Source organism: Motacilla alba, chromosome 4 (genome assembly GCF_015832195.1).
Source record: "Motacilla alba alba isolate MOTALB_02 chromosome 4, Motacilla_alba_V1.0_pri, whole genome shotgun sequence".
Classification (NCBI taxonomy): Eukaryota; Metazoa; Chordata; class Aves; order Passeriformes; family Motacillidae; genus Motacilla; species Motacilla alba.
Window position 1 is genome coordinate 46,009,270 of NC_052019.1, and position 19,886 is coordinate 46,029,155.

Genomic DNA, 19,886 nt, shown 5'->3' on the forward strand with positions numbered 1-19,886 from the left:
CCCAAACAGTAGAATATGTGTCTTTATGCTCTGTTTGTTCTGAAAGTCTCTTGGTTCTCTTTACATTTTTGGTTCTTCTTTACATTTAACTTTGGCCCTGAAGCCAAATATTACTGTTTTTGAGGGATTTCACACAATATCAATCAGAGTTTTCATTACAAAAATTAAAACAATTTTCATGTGGTTCCAATTCAGTTCATCTGTGAAGCATCTAGCATTTAGATATGATTTTTTTTTTTAATTCTGAAAACCAAACACGGTGCTTGGTAAGCAAGTTCATTTTGGTCTGATTTTTCTTTTGAGCACATCAAGACCGGACTTTTACCTTTCAACAGATACACTTTCACTTTGCTGCGCTTCACAGCCTCGCCTTGCACTTTTGACGGTGTGATGCGAACCACACATGTACAAACACAGCCGGGTCAGCTTCCTTCCCCCCCAACATCGCCACAGAATTCGGCACCTCCGGGGGCCCTGCTCAGCCGGCGCCGAGCTGCGAGCCACCAGGGCAGGCCCCGCTTGTCGCTGCCCCGGTGCGGAAGGCCGCGCACGGCAGAGGGGACAGGGCACAGGGGACACGGCACACGGGACAGGGCACAGGGGGCACGGCAGAGGGGACACAGCGCAGGAGACAAGGCACAGAGGACGCGGAGCGCTCCACGGCGCTGCCCCGGGGCGGCCGGCGGCCGAGGCCCCTCCCCGCGGGCGGGCGCACGGGCGGGGCCGCGGGGGCCATGGCGGCCCTGGCGCTGGTGGCCGTGGCGGTGGCAGCGGGCCGGGCCGGGCGGGTGGCGGAGGAGAAGGCGGCGGCTTAGCGGGCTCGGCATGGCCCCGGCCCGGCTGTCGCTGCTGCCCCTGCTGCTGCTGGTGGTGGTGGTCGCGGCCTGCGGCTGGCGGCCGGCACGGGGCCAGGAGGCGCCGCAGACCCCGGACTGGCGGATGACGCTGAAGACGATCCGCAATGGCGTGCACAAGATCGACATGTACCTGAACGCGGCCCTGGACTTGCTGGGCGGCGAGGACGGGCTCTGCCAGTACAAGTGCAGCGACGGTGAGCGGGGCTGGCGGCGCGACCCTTGTCCCGGGCAGGGCGGCCCAGCGGGTCGAGTTCTTCCGGCGTGCATGCCTATCAATACGTGTATGAACCCCGGCGAGCAAGCTCCTGCACGTGTATGTGTGTCCAAATACTGTGTAACGTGTACGGAGCATGTGGACACGTAAGCACTTCTCTTAAGGCGACTTCTAAGTAGCTCCTTTGAAACGTCTCCAAGACGTTTCCCTTGGAGAAAGGCTTATTTACTGTTAAATATGTAGCTGGTGTGTCCAGGGAAAAGCCCTGGAGTGGGAAGAGTTACTCTCTCCCGGCTGGTTATTTACGAGCACTCCTGAGCATTTCGGTTTGGGACAGAAAAGTTTTAATCTGAGCTATGGAATATGTTGTTTCGAAGTCACGCTTGAATAACAGGTTTTAATGGCAGCCGCGTTTGCCAGTGGAAGGAATGCATCCTGCTGTTTGTGAGTGTCCTGCTGCTACCAGCAGAGGACATCTGTGATCTGTGCTTCTTCCCTGCGCTTCAGCTGCCTGGTTCACCTGAACTATGATTGAGGCAGCTCAAGTTGGCATGACATGATAGATGATGATGGTTATTATTATTATCATAATCGCCATTATTATTATTATTATATTAGACTATTGTTATTAGGATGACCCTGCTCGAGCAGGGTATCTGGACCAGATGACTCACTGTGGCACCTTCCAGCCTGACCCATTCTGTGATCGCCTCCCATGCTGTGCTCATCCCCAGTGCCAGGCAGGCGATGCTCCAGAAATGGGATTTCTTTCCAGGCTTTTCACTGGCGCCTCAAGAGCACCCCAGAATAGGAAGCTGGTATAGCCTGTTGTGGTGGAATCACATCACCCCAGTTTACTGTGTCAGAATATTTGTTAAGTCAGGAAATTAGTCTGGTGGTGACACCCTGGCTGGCTCTGCAAGAGTGGCCAGGACACTGTGACATTTACGCTCTGTACTAAAATATGCATCTTTCAAATGTGTTTTTTTTCTCTATTACATTTAACTGTGGCTTCAGATTGTTTCCAATACTGAAATGAACAGGAGTGTCATTTTTCAAATTAACTCCACAGTCTTTCTTAACTTGGGATGCAGAATTCCTTGGTTTGCTGCACTAGTGAGTGTTCTGGGAGATGTGAGTTTAGCAGTCTCTACTAATTCAAATTCTATTAATGTTACAGCTGTAGAAATAAAAATTATATTTCATCCCAGTTAAGATAAAAAAATCTGAGAACTACTGTGGTAGCATATAGAGCATAGAAGTATTTAGGACCTTACACTAAAGTACTCTTTTAATATGCTCCTATATGTTGCATACTTAACCTACACATGGATTTTAGTAATTTTTTTTTAACATAGGAAGCAAACATTGACATTTGCTCAGGTGCCTTGTCCCCCTTTCTAAAAAAATTGCTTACTACCCCTAAGCTGTAATGTGGAAAGAATTGCTGATATGCAGGTGCCTGAATATATGTTTAAGTTAAAAATACAACTGACACTATCTTGAGCCAAACAAATGTCTGTGATGAGTTTTAAAACTACTAAAACCCTGTGCAAAAAAAAAAAAAAAAAGTTTTAAAACTACTAAAATCCTGTGCAAAAAAATCTATTTGAGACATGACAAATTACCTTTTTCAGGATCAAGGCCTGTTCCTCGCTATGGATATAAACCATCACCACCAAATGGCTGTGGCTCCCCTCTATTTGGAGTTCAGGTAAGTATTTCCATTTTGGGGCTCCTTTGTGTGTCTTTCATACATCCGCTTTCCTCAGCGTAGATGATATTTGCCATCCCTCCTTCTGAGACAGCATCCATATACGAGGTTCCTGTTCTTATCAGCTCCTAACATGTGTTCTGGTAACAACATATGGGAAGTGTTAGTATTGTAAACGAACATAGCATAAACATTTTCAAAGATTACAAGCATAAAATGCAATGATGATAAGATTCTTGGGTCTTGAGTGTTTGGCTTAGTGTTTTGTTTGCACAGTCTTGAAAGCATTGTGTAGCTGCAGCTGTAGCCCTGTGAGAGTGGAGGGTTTGGCTATGACTCTTGCTGTCCTTCCTGACACTAACCCTTTTTCCTACATGCTAGAAACAAAATAGGAGTCAGCTTGCTGTCCTCCAGCTTCGGGACTTTTTTTTTCCCCCAACTCTGCCCATTCACCACCCCAGAGTGTAGGCTGGGGCTGGGCAAGAGGCTGGGTGGGGACACAGCTGGGCAGCAGACCTACACTGAGCAGAGGCATGTTCCATACTGTATAGAGGGGCCCAGCAATAAAAACTGGAGCAGTGGGAGAAGGTGGGGAGGGGGTCATTGCAGAGCTGTGTATGACTTCCAGGTGGCTGTTGCTCAGAGATGGGCTTGCTATCCCCTCTGCTTTGAAATGTGCTGAATGCTTTTTGCACTGCTTATTTTGGGATTTTTTTTTAAATTCATCTACTGTGTACAGTAGTACACAAGTTCATATAATATTAAATGCTGAGGCTGCAAATAAAAAAACCCGAAAAACCAGTAGAATATGCGTGTTTATGCTCTGTCTATTCTGAAAGTCTCTTGGTTCTCCTTCCATTTCCAGTTCTTCTTTACATTTAACTTTGTCCCTGAAGCCATATATTATTACTGTTTTCAGAAGGATTCCATGCAACATCAATCAGAGTTTTCATTACAAAAATTAAAACAATTTTCATGTGGTTCCAATTCAGTTCATCTGTGAAGCATCTAGCATTTAGATATAAAATTTTAAAAAAAAGTTTAAATTTAAAACTGTTTACCTAAACAGTTAATTTAAACTAACTTTAATTTTAAAACTGTGTACTGTGTACTACTTCCATCTACTGAACTGTCTTTATCTCAACCCATCCCATTAGTTTTAATTTTTATCTGTTACAGTCTGTCCATAGGCTATATTTTTCTTATGCTGGAATACCAATGGAGGTGTGTGCGTGTTTTCTTCACAGTTTGACATCGGTATCCCTTCAATGACAAGGTGCTGCAATCACCACGACAGATGCTATGATACTTGTGGCAATAAAAAAAATGATTGTGATGAGCAGTTTCAGACCTGCCTCTCAAAAATTTGCAGAGATGTGCAGAAAACACTTGGAATCTCAGAGAGTGTCCAGGGTAAGTGTGAAAAAGCCTTTATTTTTTTTTTCAAGTTTAACCTGAGCTTAACTTGGCAAAGAATCTGTGTGCAGTGCAGCAAGGCCGCATTTGCATAAGCTGATGAAGGAGGCTTTGTTCTGTCCTTCTGCTGTGCAGCCCAGATGCTTGTACAACAGAGCAGTGACACAGCATAGGAAAATTATCAGGGTTAAAACTAACTTTGAGTTAAGGTTAGTTCTAACTTAAGAGGAAAAATAATACTGCCCATTTGGAAGTATGACTATTGGAATACCACTTGATCAAAATGCATGTATAATTCTTGCATTTACTGTAACATAGCTGTAACATGACTGTTCTGCTGGGTGATTTCTAAACTTCTGTGTGTGATTGCTGGAAAACTGTAGGAAAATACAGAATATTTCCCTGTATGAAATAAGGTATTAAAATAATAAACAGTCATAGTGGAAGTTAATGCTGGCCCCTGGTAAATAAATGTTTGATTTCTCAGGAACAGGCAGTATGATACTTCTTCTGGTTGTTGGCCTGCATGTGATGGATACATGAAATAACCGCTTTTTAACTTGGACAATGTCACTTTCACAGTAAATCTCCCACTGAGAGCAGTAAGGTTTTAGCACAATCTTGTGTTTGAACTTCTCAAATTTATTTAACTGTAAATAAATCATCATGTTAGCTAGTCTTCAGTGTCAGAACTGGTGAATATTTGTTCAGCTCTGTTGAGCTGATGTTAAAGATAGCAACCTCTGCATAAACTGGGGTGCAAAAAGTGAGAAGGTAAACCAGCTCTTTCATCTTCCAAGACTCAGAATGTTTCAAACACAGATAACATTCCATACGCAATGAATTTTCATTTTGTTTCGCATATAAAAATACTCAAAACTTAAATGACTCTGGGTGGGTTCAGTCTTTCATTTGACAATCTATTTGCTTTGCTCAGAGAAGATTGCTTTTTTCTTAGAGTCATTCTGAGTTTGCTGGAATTTTCTCCTGTTAGTTTTATATTCCACTCAAAGAGTACTTTTAACTGAACTCTTCTTTGCTTGCAGCTTGTGAATCAACTGTTCAGCTGCTGTTTGATGCAGTTATACATTTAGGATGCAAACCATACCTGGATAGCCAGAGAGCTGCTTGTATGTGTCATTCCGAGGGCAAGACAGATCTCTGAGAGAAGACACCGAGATCTCGTGGTGCATAACAAAGCTGAAGATCCAGCCAAAAGGAAGCAAGGCCTTGGTTACAAACCTTTAGGCTTTTCAGACAGTGGTACATTAAACACTGACATGAATTTAATGATTTGAAGATCACTACGATATTGTCATTCATGTAAAAAAGAACCAAGTCATCCTTCGCTCCATTTTATGTCAGAAGCTTGGGAACTGAAATTGCTTTCCTTTGGTGTATGTCCAACTGGGGTGTGCCGTCGTAAAATGGTGGTGCCATTTTTATGTTCCCAAGAAGACTCCATAGTGGGGACATCACAGGCACCAAAGAGTTATATTGAATTCTCAGGTGATTTTAATACAGGTCAAATTTTAGGTTTACTAGCAGTTGAAGCATCTGATGGATTCAGCAGGAGAGTGTGTTGTGTGTACCCATATGAGACATCTTACATAGCCTGTACCTACGTGTTTCTGCTGCAACTGCCTTGAGTTCTCTCTCATGTATGTAGTCCTGCAGGTTTGTTGTTAAAAAAACAGGAAAACGCCCCAAGCCAATGTACAAGCACTACATATTTCTACCTGATTCTATATCAATGCCTTACTTCTACAGCACTTTTCAGATCAAATTCGTTGATCCTTTTAAGGGCTGTCCAGTAAAATGAACAGTTTGCAGCCTAAGGATATACTTTTGATTTGACAGAATGGTGAAATGTAGTTTCTATGTTATTTTTTTAAAATTCATCAAATGTCTGTTTTTGAATAAAACATTTTGTGTTGTGTATTATATGCACAGAAAGGATATATGTACAAATACGTTGATTTATATTTCTGTTGTGGCACAACTTGGCTACTGTATTCATCTTTGCTTTCATTTAGTCTCTTCTGATGAAAACTAAAAGCAAGTTTCACAGTTAAGATCAATGTGCCAAAAAAACTTATTTAAGATGCCCTCTGTGAGGCTGATGGATGTATGAGCCTGTACTTCTGTCCCTTGTTCCCTCTCTGACTTCTCTAGCTAAAATCACCTGATGTCTGAATTATTTGGGGTTTGCTCTCTGTACTTGCTGTTTATCTACAGGTGTCAGTCCTTAGTTAACTTCTGCACTAGGTCCTCTGTTAGAAAGATAATGATTTGTTTTCATTAAAAAGCAATTTGCTTTAAATATTCACAGGAGAGGAATGAAAATTAAAATGTTGCATCTGTGAACAGGCAATAGAAATTAAATGCATAAAATTCACTGGACTATAGAGTACAATGTGATATAATTTTATGTGTTTTTTCTTTACCAGTTGTGTTTTTTGGTTTGTTTGTCACTAAAGCTTAGTGACATGACAGTGAATGTAAGGGCTTAATAAACAAAAAGTTTCTGTTAAAGTTCTTTGGTCGTGACTCAAGGTTTCTTTTCTTATTTGTGGATATGAAATAGCACTAAAAGAGAAGTATTACTGCAGAGCTTTGCGAAACTTTGCTAGATGAACTTGTAGTTCCCCCAACTTTGGTGAGAGAAAAGTATTACTGTAGAGCTTTACAGAACTTTCCTAGATGAACTTGTACTTCTCCTAACTTTGGTGACATTTATTTTCTACCGCAGAATTGAAACAATTCTGCATTACCCTGGAATTCCATGGTTGTAACCCTAAAAATCTTTTTAACATTAAAGCAGGGAATGTTAATGGCATTGTTTGTTTCAAATGACAAAAGTACCACAATGAGTTCAAACTGCTAATTGAACTAGATGGCTTGTTGAGTTCTGTACAAATGGTTTAAACTAGGTGCTTAAATTAATGCATATCCTGGGTTTGGATGGGATAGAGTTAATTTTCTTCCTAGTAGCTGATGCAGTGTGAGAATAATGGTGGTAACACTCTGATGATTTAGTTGTTGCTGAGCAGTGCTTACCTTAAATCCAGACTTCTCAGTTTACTGTACTCCACCAGTGAGGAGGTGCCCAAGAAGCTGGAAGGGAGCATGGGCCAGAACAGCTGACCCAAACTGCCCAAAGGAATGTTTCACACCGTAGAGCATCATGCTCAGTACATAAAAAGGGGGGAGTTTATATCCTGATCAGCCAGAAGGCATCAGCTGCTGCTTGGGGACTGGACAGGGGGTGGTGAGCAACTGAATAGTGTGTCACTTGTCTGTCTTAGGGTCTATACATCTTTATCCTTTTCATTTTTATTATTATTTTTGTTTATTTCAGTTACTGAAGTGTTCTTGCCTAAACCCATGAGTTTTACTTTTTCTGATTCTCCTTCTCACCATCCCATGTGTGTGTGTGTGTGTGCCTGTGTGTGTGCACATATATACTTAGTCACTGGCTGGGGTTAAACCACGACAACACAGAAAATTTTCACTGTTGGGAAGAGCTGGGTTTTGTTCCCTCCTGTACTGACCTGTAAGTATACCATAAAAGCCTCCCAGAGTTTCTTTCAAACCACGTAAAACACTAGAAGAGTTTTAATACTTCTGGATAGCACTTTGATAGTTCTGCTTGCAAACCACAGGAGGCATTTCACTTCTTCCAGGTAGCCTTTACTTTGCACAAGCTTTTCCTGTAGCAGAAATCCTTGATTGGAGCTGCCTGCAAGTCACACAAAATGCATTTTGCAGACCATAGCCCTAAGATGAAGGCTAGCTATCACCCCTAGGATCAGTCATACCATTTAAGAACTTACATATTTATAAATATATGCAAAAATGTAGTGCTTGTCCTGGTTGTGGCAGTTAATGTTTTCCTTAGCAGCTGATACAATGCTGTATTTTGGTTTGAGGATGAGAGTAGTGTTGATAAAGCACAGCTTCTCCTGCTGCCCTGCCAGCGAGGAGGGTGATGTACACAAGGATTTGGGAGCAGACACAGCCAGTCAGCAGACCCCAGCTGACCCAAGGGATTCCACACCATATGGAATCATGCAGAACAATAAAACTGGGGGGAGTTGGCCAGGGAAAGGCACTGATCACTCCTTGGGGACTGACTGGGCATTGATCAGTGGGCAGTGAACAACTGTACTGTGTGTCACTTGTCTTGTATATCCTTTTGTTACTATTTCCCCTCCTTTTCTGTCCTGTTAAACTGTTGTTACCTTTTTTCTGATTTTCTCCCTCAACCCACTGGGGGGGAGAGAGTGAACAGCTCCATGCTAGAATAAAGCATAACAATACTATAGATAGTGGCTCATTTAACTCAATTCTGCATGTTTTTGTGTAGTCAGTAATACTGTACAGCAGTGTGTCCACAATTGAACTTCCTTCTTCAGACTGCAGTTCCGATCCATCCATAGTGCTTTTTCCAAAAAATACCCACCTACAACCTGGAAGTGTTTCTAAACCTACAGGCACGTCTCACAATAAAACTTTCATGTATTACAACGAGCTGGAAATGCACACCAGCCCAACGCTACCTCGGGCTGCACACACTGTGATCAAGTCACCGGTGACTCAACACAGTGGCTGAGCCTGCTCTTAGCCTCCAGCAAAACAAAGCCGAAAAAACTCTGTCTTACAAGGATCTAAGCAAACGGTTGGACTGAGGAACATCGCTGACAGGGTTCAGATTTTGGTTTTGGTTCTAGATTTTGGTTCTGCAGCTGCAGAACTTCACACGGGACTGTGGCTGCCAGTGGGTTCAGGGGCAGCTCTAGCATGAGCTGTGAGAGCTGGAATCTGTAGTTGCCAAAAAATGAATCTGTTTGGTAGGAGTCCAAATATTACCCAGTATAAGATGCATACTTTGTGACAGCGTCATGTTCTAACGAAAGTTTGCACAAAGACAATTAAAAAAAGTTCTATCTTGATCCAGCTGCCTACTGGCAGTCTGAGGGTAACAAGTCTGAACAAGACAAAACAAGCAAAGGCAATTAAAAAATACCCCATGGCTCCTTTAATCAATGGGAGGCATCTTGTCTAAAATCTTTACCCATGCAAGAAGCCTGAGTAAAACCAGACTGGGTAAAAGTGCCTATAATTTCACTCTAAATCTGCTTTTTTTTGTGCTTGTAGCAGCACTCTCCTAAGGGCACATTCATATCTGAGTTTCATATCTAAAAGTAGGCTGGATAAAAACATCAGATCCCTCTAGGGTACAATCTGTAAAGCTCTTGTACAGAAGAATGGGTTTTGTCATTGGCTTTGGTTTGGAAAGTTGTTTGTTATGCAATTGATCAGTGACCGGTAAGTGCCTCGTAATTCCCGGCTGGGGAATAGTCGGTCAGACACCTGGGCACTCTGGTCTATACCCTGTCCCTCGCCTCACAGTTTCGAAATCGTCAAAAAGAACTGAAGCGAGAACAGAGCAAAGCTGCAGAATGATCCACACATCTAAACCTCCCAAGGGTTGTGTGCGGGTGCGCGAATGGAAACGCACTTTGAGGAACAGGAGCCGTACAGGAATGAAAAAACGATGGGCCTGAAATGGGAATTTGAGTAGAGTTTTGAAAAATTTAAACTCGGTGAATACGAGAGGCTCTCACCATATTTCAGGACCATGGTTTCGTACAAGCCGGAGCAGTTACTCGACCACGGTCTCTGAAATACCACCCCGGGAGCACAGGAAAAGCAGAGCGCACTTTATCTCACCCTTGAGCTTTCCCGGCTTTTCGGCGGGAGCAAAAGGCGAGGGGGCGGGGGAAATCGCGGAAGACGAAGAGAGGGGAAGGCTTGGAAGAGGAAGAGAGAGGAAGGCTTGGAAGAAGAAGAAAGGGGAAGGCTTGGGTGGGCTGCATTTCTGTCGGTGTGCAGCCGGTGCCTCGGTCCACGGCGATGTCGAGCTCGGAGCAGCAGCTGCCGCAGGGTGCGTGTGCGGAGGGGACGCGGGGGGGAAGGACGGGAAGGGCCGGGCCGCTCGGGGCTTCCTGCCGGAGCCGGAGCCGGAGCAGGAGCCGGAGCAGGAGCCGGAGCCGGCGCGGAGCGGGATGGGGAATGTCTGCGAGGGGCCGGGGGCGCGGGCCTGCGCAGCCGGAGCGCCCCAGCTCCCCTCAGAGAGGGCGCGCTGCCCGGAGGGCGCTGCCGGAGCTCACGGGGAGCGGGAGCTTTACTTCTATCTTTCTTTCTGTGAAAAACACGTTCACTCTCCTGTGAACATTAAAAAAGTTTAATAAAGGACAATAGAAGACAAGGACCATAGAGCAAAGGTTATTACCGGGTGCATCTTGGCCCTCAGACAAGACCACCCTTGTTTTCGGGGATACTCCGTACATCAGCCCTTACACCTATTGCATCGGCCTGTTGCACATTAAATGCAATTCAGTTATGCATAGTAAACTTTCCTTTATGCATAGTAAAGTTTCCTTTTTAGTTTACATATTCCAAGAACTGTTTAGTTTGGGTCTGCGTTTTTAGAGCATGCAGATTCCTTGGCTGTGGTTTCAGTCCATTCTTAACACCTCCAGTGTTTGGGCGTTGGTCCGCACTGTGTTTGGAAGGTGAATGCTGATTGTAGGCATGTCTGTAGCAGGTGTCTTCTTCATATGTTCACTGGATGTTATCCCATCCAAGCAGGCATTTTAACTCAAGTATACTTATATCAGCTATTTCACTAAGCTTAATTAACAACAGAAATAAAACTGATATAATTTATAATAAAGTTACTTTAACGTGTATCTATAACATTTCCTTCCTCACGGAAGAAGAAGGGAACGGGGAATGTGCGGGGCAGAGGACAGCGGCTGCCAACGAGGAAATGGATTTGCAATAAATCCAGGGCACGCCGTTCAGGGGAAAACCCCTCCGGCTTCCCGGCAAGGGCGCGGGACAGGGAAGTGGGGAAGGTCCCCGGCGTGTAACTGGAGGGCAGGAGAAGTCAGGGCAGCAAAACCTGAGCTGGGTTCTCAGAGATGCAGCTAGGCTCAAAGGGACTTCTTTTGTGTGCCATTCGGTTGTTTCTAAGTGCCTTGCCCTTTGGTCTTGATGAGACAGAAACGCATCCAGGGATGGACACTGTGAGATTCCAGTGTAACCTAGCGCATACCTGATTTTTGATTCCTTTGAAGCAATCCGTCTTCATGAAATTAAAGTAGTCCTGTTAGTCTCAATCAGACTTTAGAACAAGCTTGTTCCTGTGTAAGACAAACAGAAAACTTTTCATAAATCATGATAACTCAAATAGGTATACGTGAATGAAGCTGCGATACAAGAGTGACAATGAAAAACCAAAGACAAGGAAGTTACTAAACAGGATTAAATTAACCATTTTTTCTAGTTTCCTGTTGCCCAGGAATTCTAGTCCTCCTGTGCCTATGTTTTCTGTCTTAAAGTTTGATGACTATAAAATTTTATGATCAGTTTTGGGGGGGAGTGGATCGCAAAAACTTTTGTCCTCTATCAAGATATAGCTATGTTAGTTTTGCAAAAGGCATTAATAACATTTGAAAAATAGATGTGAAAAGCTAGTATCTTATGTGTAAAGTAGTTTGCAAAATACATGTACATGTGACTCTTCTTATAATTGCAGGCCATGTCGAGATGGATAGCAGACCTATATTACCCACCACAGGTACAGTGTTGTATACAGTTCTCATAATGTGATAGTTAGTTAGTTAGTTAGATAGTTAGTTACTACTCTTCCAGTAGTAGTGATTTAGTAGCCCACTGAGATGCTTAAGTGAGAGGAACAAGTATTTTGGCCTAACCGTGTGCAAGTCTGTAGTTCTGCACACTCCCAAGATGTGCAAGTTCTTTGTTGTTCCCACACTGTTACTTTTATGTCCTTTCTGTACTGGAGGTACTTAAAGTCTGTATAGTTCAGCAGAAGAAAATGTTTAAATATTGCATCTTGTCAGTTGTCAATAGCTGTTACACGATCTACTGTGCCTCAAGTGCTGCATCCAACCCCAAAGACAATGCTCAGCTTTGTATTAGCAGCAATACTCAAAGAAGAGAAACACCAATGTATTTTTAAGTTATGTAAAATTTTTACTCTTGAGTTAGAGTCTCGTTAAAAAAATACACCAAACTAGTTAGTTATATAAATTCATAAGCTCTGAATATATTTGTATAGGTACAGATACACAGACAGATAGAAAATATTCATTTCTTGACCACCTGAAATTCAGACTGCTTGAGTCAGAACTTCCAGAACAGCCTCCAAAAGCTGTGGGTGCAGACAAACACTAACGAGGCTGTTTGCCTGCATGCCTACATACCTGTTGTGTGAATGAGCTTTTGGTTCACATTAACAGCTAAACTTTAAGGCTGGATGGATAAGTTCAAATTGGTTTTGTTTGTTTTTAATGAATGAGTTTGTGGCTAAAAAACTTTTTGATTTCTCTAACAGGTGGAAATGAGAACATCACACAAGTAGATGCAGTCAATATAAGGTAAAGTTCTGGTGGCAGTGACAGAGATGTCCCAAGGGACTGAGGTCAGTGAAGGGTTTTCTGGTTTCTGTTAAGACGTCAACAGAATTATTTGATTCAACTCCACCCACTTACAAAGCATGTTTGTAGTTTTAGCTCCACCAGCTGCAGATGTGAAGGCATGTGGAAGGGACTATGAGGAGTGTTCTCTTTTTATTGTAGGCAATGTGCAGAGACCATCACATTCTAAGGAGCCACTGGACAGACTAAGAGTTAGATTGTAGCACAGGGATGCATTCCTCTGGAAGGAGGAGAAATGGACCATGGAAAAGTGATTCCATGAAAGCCCTGAAAACAGTAAACCACCTGCCTGATAACTTTGCCTTATCCATATAGCTGAGCAGAGAAAGAACTATTTAGGGAATCTGTCCTTTAATGATCATTCACAGGATCCAGTGACCAAACTGTCCAAAATGCCTACTAGCCATGCACCTAGCTAAATCCTAAGGAAGAGAAATTGCCAAAATCTGAAAAAATTCTGATACTGGTACAGGTGAAATTGTTCATAATTACAAGGCTAAAATTTATAATCTTTGCATTTTATCATGTTTGGTACTCAGAATGGGAAGAATATGATCAAGCAGCCAATTTCTCTTATTGGTTATCCAGCCAACATTTTTAAATCTCCCTGACTTTGAACAGTCATCCTAAATTCCTGTTCTCTGTCTGAATTCTTATGTATATGTTACAAAACATGTTTCATTAAGGGAATTCTCATAACAATGTGGAGAAGCAGAGATAGTCTGCAAGTAACAATGTTAATTTTGCTGTGAAACAAAAGCATTTGCCAATGAAACACTGATCTTCAACATCTGCAGGCAAATATTCTAAGCAACTTTCTCCTGTAATTGCACCAAACCTGAATATTCTATAGCATGAAAGAAAGTATTAACATGGCAAAAATGAGAGCTCTGACTAGAGGCAGCATGACCTGGACTGTCATTCCGTATACCTTGACCTCTGGACCTGTCTATTGCCAGTGCTGTTACCAGAAGTGTTTCAGTTTCTGTTTTCTGCACCAGTAACTACAAAAGCAGAAAGCTTGTCTGCTTCATCCTTCTAATTACAGCCATGTCAACACTTAGGATCTTTTGGGACTAAGTGTTGGCATGACTGTGGGTCCACAGCCAAGTCCAGAGTGTGCTGTCACACATCCTATGATGTGTTTTGCTCATAAACCGATAAAATTGCAGAACGCTACTCCCAAACACACAGGTATTCTATGTGTTTGCTGCCATTATAAAGACCTCTACTTAGAAGCTAGGTAGGTCATTTATTCTGTCCTTAAAAAGACCTCTGTGCTTCAGGATTTTGTGGGCTGGTTGCTAGAAACTTAGATGAACTTGTCAACTTTAACGTGTCAAATTAAATTGTCATAGCTTTCATTTCATTAGGGTAAATATCAAACATTTGTTCTCCTTTTGCAAGATACACTACACTTAGCACCTCATCCCCAGTTTATAGTCTATTGATTACAATACAGCACTTGATTTACTCAGAAAAACTTGATGTAAATCACAGACAGCTACAATTCCAAATAAGTACATGTCTACTTTCCAATTATGTTAGTATTTATCTAAACACATAACATGGAGAATTGGAGCCATGTCTGAAATGCACCATTATGTGCCTTAACTAATGAAACAGCCTCATTTACCAAGAATGTTTTCCATCTGTGGCAGCAGACAATTACTTGATCCTGCAGAGAAGTACAAAATGAACCATCAAAGAAGAGGAGTTGCATTAATCTTCAATCATGAGCACTTTTATTGGCAATTAAAGCTGTACGACAGACGTGGGACTATGGCAGACAGAAACAATCTGAATCGCACGTAAGAAACTTGGTTGCTCTATGAACCCTTAAAAAAATCTGATCTTTAGAAATTGCGGTCAAATTAAGGAGTTACCTAAATCTTGTGTTTAAGTAGAGACCAGACATAGCACCCATGCAACTTGAGTGAAGAAAGCTGTAATTAAAAAGCTTCAAGGCACATTTTTTTTTTATGTCACAGAAACTGCTGGCACAAGTTCTGTGAGTTGAGTGAGTCCAGAGCTTTCTTTGGACAAACTCTTTGAAGTAACTTTAGGTGTTAGACCTGTACTTGACACCAGTTTGAATTCAAAATCAACTTCAATAGGTTTGCTCATAAATAATGCATAAGAATATTAATTCCCCCACAGGGAAAGAAACTGAGTTGGTAGCAGTAATATATAATTTAGGCAGGATTTTTACTAATACTGATCTGTTCTAACAACAGTTTGACAGACCTTGGGTTTGAAGTCAGACTTTTTGATGACCTGAAAGCAAATGATGTGCAGCAGAGAATTTATGAAGGTAAGAGACTGTGTATTGGTTATGTCTATTGCAGCAGAATTTCCAGATACTTTTCTTCCAATCTATCCATTCATCTAACTTAAAATAAATTTTTGTGCACAAGGAATTTAACATTAGAGGGACTTAAAGGTTAGACTGAAAATTATTTTATTGCAATGTAAATGAAGCTTCAGTGGAGAGAACTAATAAAGTCACTAAAAGCTGAAACATGGTGTGTGCAGCTGGGAGAAGATAATTACATTCTTCTTTCTATGGTTAGTGCCCCTTCAGCCAGGTTGAATCAATGCACCTTGAAATCCCTACAGTATGGCTTTTCCTGAAAATAGCCTCCATTTGAAAAAAGACTGACTGGGGATTCAGTGATGTGATACAAATGTACAATGTTTTTAGATGTGAATGTGACTGTTTCATCATTAAACACCACTTGACTATTTCAGCCTCTAGGGAGGACCACAGCAATGCTGACTGCTTTGTGTGTGTGTTCCTGAGCCACGGTGAGGATGATCACATTTATGCACATGATGACAAAATCAAAATTCAGACAATGACAGACATGTTCAGAGGAGACAAGTGCCAGAGTTTGGTAGGAAAACCAAAGATATTTATCATTCAGGTAAGATGTCTGTTTCTGAATTCAGCAAAGTTAACACTGACTTGTGTCTTCCTGCAATACAGATGTCAGTTTTCCTGATGCAGTCTTTCCACAAGGCATTTAAGACAAGGAATCTTCTCTTTTTATTAGAAACCCTAATGTATACTACTGTTAATATTATTATTATTACTGCTGTATTTAATAAGTAATTTTACAAAAAGAAACACAAACCCATGTCAGATCTACTGTCAGTTTGTATTTAATAGCAGTACCAGTGTTTTTTGCAGCCTCAGCTCAGTTCCCATTGGTCACACTTCACAGCCCAAGGCTAAGCTGATAAGCTATCTACCCTTTGTATCTTCATTGCTTCCTTCCAGGCAAGTCCCTTTACTTGATCCTTAGTGAAGTTGGGGTTTGTGTTTGGCTTTCTTGTCTGTTTTCTTTTTTTTTTTTTGTGGGGCTTTTTGGTTGGTTGGTTTTTGTGGTGGTAGTGATTTTCAGTTGTTGTTGTTGGTTGGTTGGTTTTTTTTGCCTATGACCTATACTCAGCATCTCTGTAGAACCCAAAGAATCAAATCAAGGCTTTATTGTCTCAGAAATACTGTTTGTGCTAAGTGGTGAGTTAAAGACCATATGTAACCTCCTTCCCTTGGTTCACAGGAGAATGAACGTTGGGAGGTATCTCTGGTCCAGCCTCCTGTTCAAAGCAGAGTTATGGGGTCAGACCAGGTCATGCAGGGTTTTATCCCATCTTTATCCAGATTACAATTAGCAAGCTCATATAGGAACCTGGCCTTCAGCAGATTGTAACTGTAGTAGTTTACAGAATAATTCTAAGTATTACCTTTTTTTCCCAAATGCAAGCTTCCTTAGGGCACAGGGTTGCTGCAAGAAGCAGTATATTGTTAATTCACCTTTCATTAGGACTCATTCAGATTTCCTTTTTTTTTAACCTGGTGCCAAAGATGGAAAAAATAATTTCATAATTCAATTTTAAGGTCTGAGTAATACTTGGAAACATTTACAATACATACTCATCAAAAAGCTAATTAACTTAGTTCATCAGCTGAGTTCTTTTCCAGCACAATTGGCATAGCACTTACCTCTGGAAATCAGAAACATCAAGATGAAACTTTATCACTGTAAAGAAGATTCTTTGTGGTTTTTTTTTTTTTTTAGAGGTAGTCCTGAAGTAAAGCTCCTTTGTATCTTTTGTGTTCTCACCTTGTTATCCTCCATGTGTAGCCTTTCTGCACCACTGACAATAGTGGGATCACTACTGACTTTTCACAAAAAACCTTCCCTCAACAAACACACTTGAGACTGCACTAAGAGCAGAAGTGTAACAGCATGTAATGATGGCTGTGCTTCAGAGCAGTAACTCAACACTGCCTTGCCAGCAAGGGAGGCAATTCTTCCTCTCTACTCAGCAGTGGTGAGGCTGCCTCTGAGGTATTGTGTCCAGTCCTGAGTTCCCCAGTTCAAGCAAAGTGCAGACTTATTAGAGTGAGTCCTGCAAAGTGCCACAGAGATGACAAAGGGACTCTGAAGCATGTTTGATATGAGGAGAGGCTGAGAGAGCTGGACTGAGGAGATGGCTCAGGGGAATCTTAACAATGTTCTGCCTGTTCAATGTCCCCTGGTGGGAGGGAACAAGAGGGAGACAAGCTCTTTTCAGTGGTACCCAAGTGACAAGTTAAGAGGCAACTGGAACAAAGTAAAACACAAAAAATTTCATCTCAACACAAGAAAACACTTTTTGTACTGTGAGGTTGGTCAAACACTGGAAGAGGTCACCCTTACAGACTGTGGAGTCACCACTATGGAGATCCTCAAAAGCTGACTGGACATAGTCCTGGACAACATGCTGTAGCTAACACTGCTTGAGTCAGGGGTTGGACTAGATGATCTCCAGAGATCCCTTCCAGTCTTAGTGATTTGAGATCATCTTCGAGCTCTCAACGGACTTTGTCCACCACATTTTAAGTGACAGAGAAATAAATGTGTCTTTCTGAAGGCAGGGCCATGGTAATGTGGCACACCTAGCTGAACAGAAGTGCCTCTGGTTAGTATCAGAATTATCAACAGTGAGCTCGGCAGGGGTGCAAACATAACAACACTTCTCACCAACAGGCCTGTCGAGGTGATCAACATGATGATGCAGTCATTGCTCACGATGCACCAGACAACAGCAGTGAATCCCCTGTCAATGACACCGAAGTGGATGCAGCTGGTGTCTATACTCTGCCTGCTGGTGCAGACTTTATCATGTGCTACTCTGTGGCGCAAGGTGAGTTCTGATATTTTACATCCAGTGTCTGATACTTCACTGGAACAACCCTGAACATGTCTTCATTTCGCAGTCCAAAAAATGAGAGCAGTTCCATGTAAATCTGATTTACATGTCTGATAAGTAGCAACTTGTCTGGGAAAGAATGTTATGTGCTAAAGAAGAAATGAAAGTAAATTACCAAGGTGCATTAAACTTGCCAAACAAAAGCACTGTCATCAGTCTTCAGGCTGAGTTGCCTCCTGATAGCCAACATCCATCTCTTTTCCAGGATTCTGGTGGCTTATAAATTTCCCTGCACTACATGGCTGTTCTCTCCAGTCCCCCCATGTATGTTGTCCTCAGTCCCATCTGCTCTCTTATGAAGTAGAGTTGCAGTCCTGTAAGCTACCAATCCCTGAATCATGTTCCTCTTAGCTGAGCACCACAAGTGGCATCAAAGCCATTTCCCATCTACAATTTGCAGTGTAATTGGCAAAGTAAGATTTACACCCCTCAGTAATTCCTTATAGATGGTAGCTAGCAAACAGTGACTCTCATAAATATTTTTCCAAGAGGTTATCACTACTTACATTTGGATCTAATTTTATGTTCTTTTTCTACTCTAGGCTACTATTCTCATCGTGACACTATATATGGCTCCTGGTACATCCAAGATTTGTGTGAGACCCTTAGGAAGCATGGATCTTCTGGGGAGTTCACAGAACTTCTTACTGTTGTTAACAGGAAAGTATCACGTCGCACAGTGGGTATGTGCAAAGACATTAACGCTATAGGGAAGAAACAGATTCCTTGTTTTGCCTCAATGTTAACCAAAAAATTGTATTTTCATCCAAAGTCTAAGTAGATTATTTGCCAATGATGACCATTACTATTACCTGCTGCAGAGCAAAGATTACCATCTTAGTTGAGGACACATAAGATTGTCTGTAAAATTGTCTACCAGACTGTAAAGTCACTGGGCTCAAACATTACAGTATGCATACCTAATAGTTTCTAAAATCTTGAAGCAGTTTTAAAACTAGAATTACACCAGGGAATTCATCTCAGGGAATATGGAAAAAGTTGACTGGTGCCAAACTATTAGAAGGTGCTCAGATTTCATTGAAATTGATGCTTGAAATTGATTTTTTATCTTAAAAGCTTCTTGCTTGGTTGCCATCTGACCATGGCACATTTTACTATTTCCAAAACATTTCTAATATTCCATTAGATTACCTTGTGTTGCTCCTAAAGCACAGTTTACAGGGAATATGGTTTGTAGGGCATCTTTTTGAATTTGTGAACAGCAGAATCCACAGCTTTTGTAGCTTTATTGGGCTTTTTAGAATTTTTTAATTTTCCTGCAACACTACAAAGGAACTTAATTCCTTGAGTACAACTATAGCATTAATACAGGATTAATCCAATAGGGTTGATTGATAGAGGGTTTCCTTTTACTTGAATATGATTTATACTTGAGGCACAATTACAGTTTGCTGGTACTTTACATCCTCAGGAGAAAAACAGCAGTAATGAGACGAGACCATGTACAGTTGGCTCAGGGTGAGCTTGCCTTGTCCTAAAGCTAATGCTGCTGAACATCTCTAGGCACCTCTACAAAATATAACTTGCAAACCTTCATACTTCAGGCCTTTGAGTTGCATCAGGCCTCCTCTTGGCCCTGGAGAAAATCAGCCATACCTCTGTCATTGTGTACATGGTCATCTCAGGATTGTTACTGCTGCAGTAATTGTGGTACTGACTTGAACCAAATATTTCTTTTTTTTTTTTTTTACATTATTAATTGGTCCTCTGAGGGATAACAGAGAACTTAATCTGAGAAAAGTGTCTTATTCCACTTTCCTGAGGAAAAAAATAATTGGTTTACTGGTTCTGCCTTAGGTCTTTCCATATACAATGAGCTGTCTACTACATCTACTTTTAAACATTGTATAAATCATGCATGCTTGAAT

At 41.8% G+C, this 19,886-nt stretch overlaps 2 protein-coding genes across 2 annotated transcripts; both read left to right on the forward strand.

Annotated features, from left to right (window-relative positions):
• Positions 1-375: 375 nt before the first annotated feature.
• PLA2G12A (phospholipase A2 group XIIA) lies at positions 376-6,740 on the forward strand. Its single transcript, XM_038136080.1, has 4 exons — positions 376-1,051; positions 2,709-2,785; positions 4,033-4,198; positions 5,248-6,740. Exons 1-4 carry the CDS (start codon positions 391-393, stop codon positions 5,364-5,366), a joined length of 1,023 nt encoding a protein of 340 aa, XP_037992008.1. The 5' UTR covers positions 376-390; the 3' UTR covers positions 5,367-6,740.
• Positions 6,741-9,752: 3,012 nt separating this feature from the next.
• Positions 9,753-19,570, forward strand: CASP6 (caspase 6). The gene is made up of 8 exons (XM_038136333.1): positions 9,753-10,151; positions 11,811-11,852; positions 12,633-12,675; positions 14,397-14,546; positions 14,973-15,049; positions 15,487-15,662; positions 17,775-17,931; positions 18,540-19,570. The coding sequence occupies exons 1-8, from the start codon at positions 10,121-10,123 to the stop codon at positions 18,776-18,778; spliced, it is 915 nt and encodes a 304-aa protein (XP_037992261.1). The 5' UTR covers positions 9,753-10,120; the 3' UTR covers positions 18,779-19,570.
• The last annotated feature ends 316 nt before the right edge of the window (positions 19,571-19,886 follow it).

Coding starts and splice junctions, on each gene's coding strand:
- PLA2G12A (XM_038136080.1), top strand. CDS start 391: ATGCGAACCACACATGTACAAACACAGCCGGGTCAGCTTCCTTCCCCC. Junction 2,786..4,032: donor CCCCTCTATTTGGAGTTCAG/GTAAGTATTTCC, acceptor TTTTCTTCACAG/TTTGACATCGGTATCCCTTC. Junction 4,199..5,247: donor AATCTCAGAGAGTGTCCAGG/GTAAGTGTGAAA, acceptor CTTTGCTTGCAG/CTTGTGAATCAACTGTTCAG.
- CASP6 (XM_038136333.1), top strand. CDS start 10,121: ATGTCGAGCTCGGAGCAGCAGCTGCCGCAGG. Junction 15,050..15,486: donor GCAGCAGAGAATTTATGAAG/GTAAGAGACTGT, acceptor TGACTATTTCAG/CCTCTAGGGAGGACCACAGC. Junction 15,663..17,774: donor CAAAGATATTTATCATTCAG/GTAAGATGTCTG, acceptor TCTCACCAACAG/GCCTGTCGAGGTGATCAACA.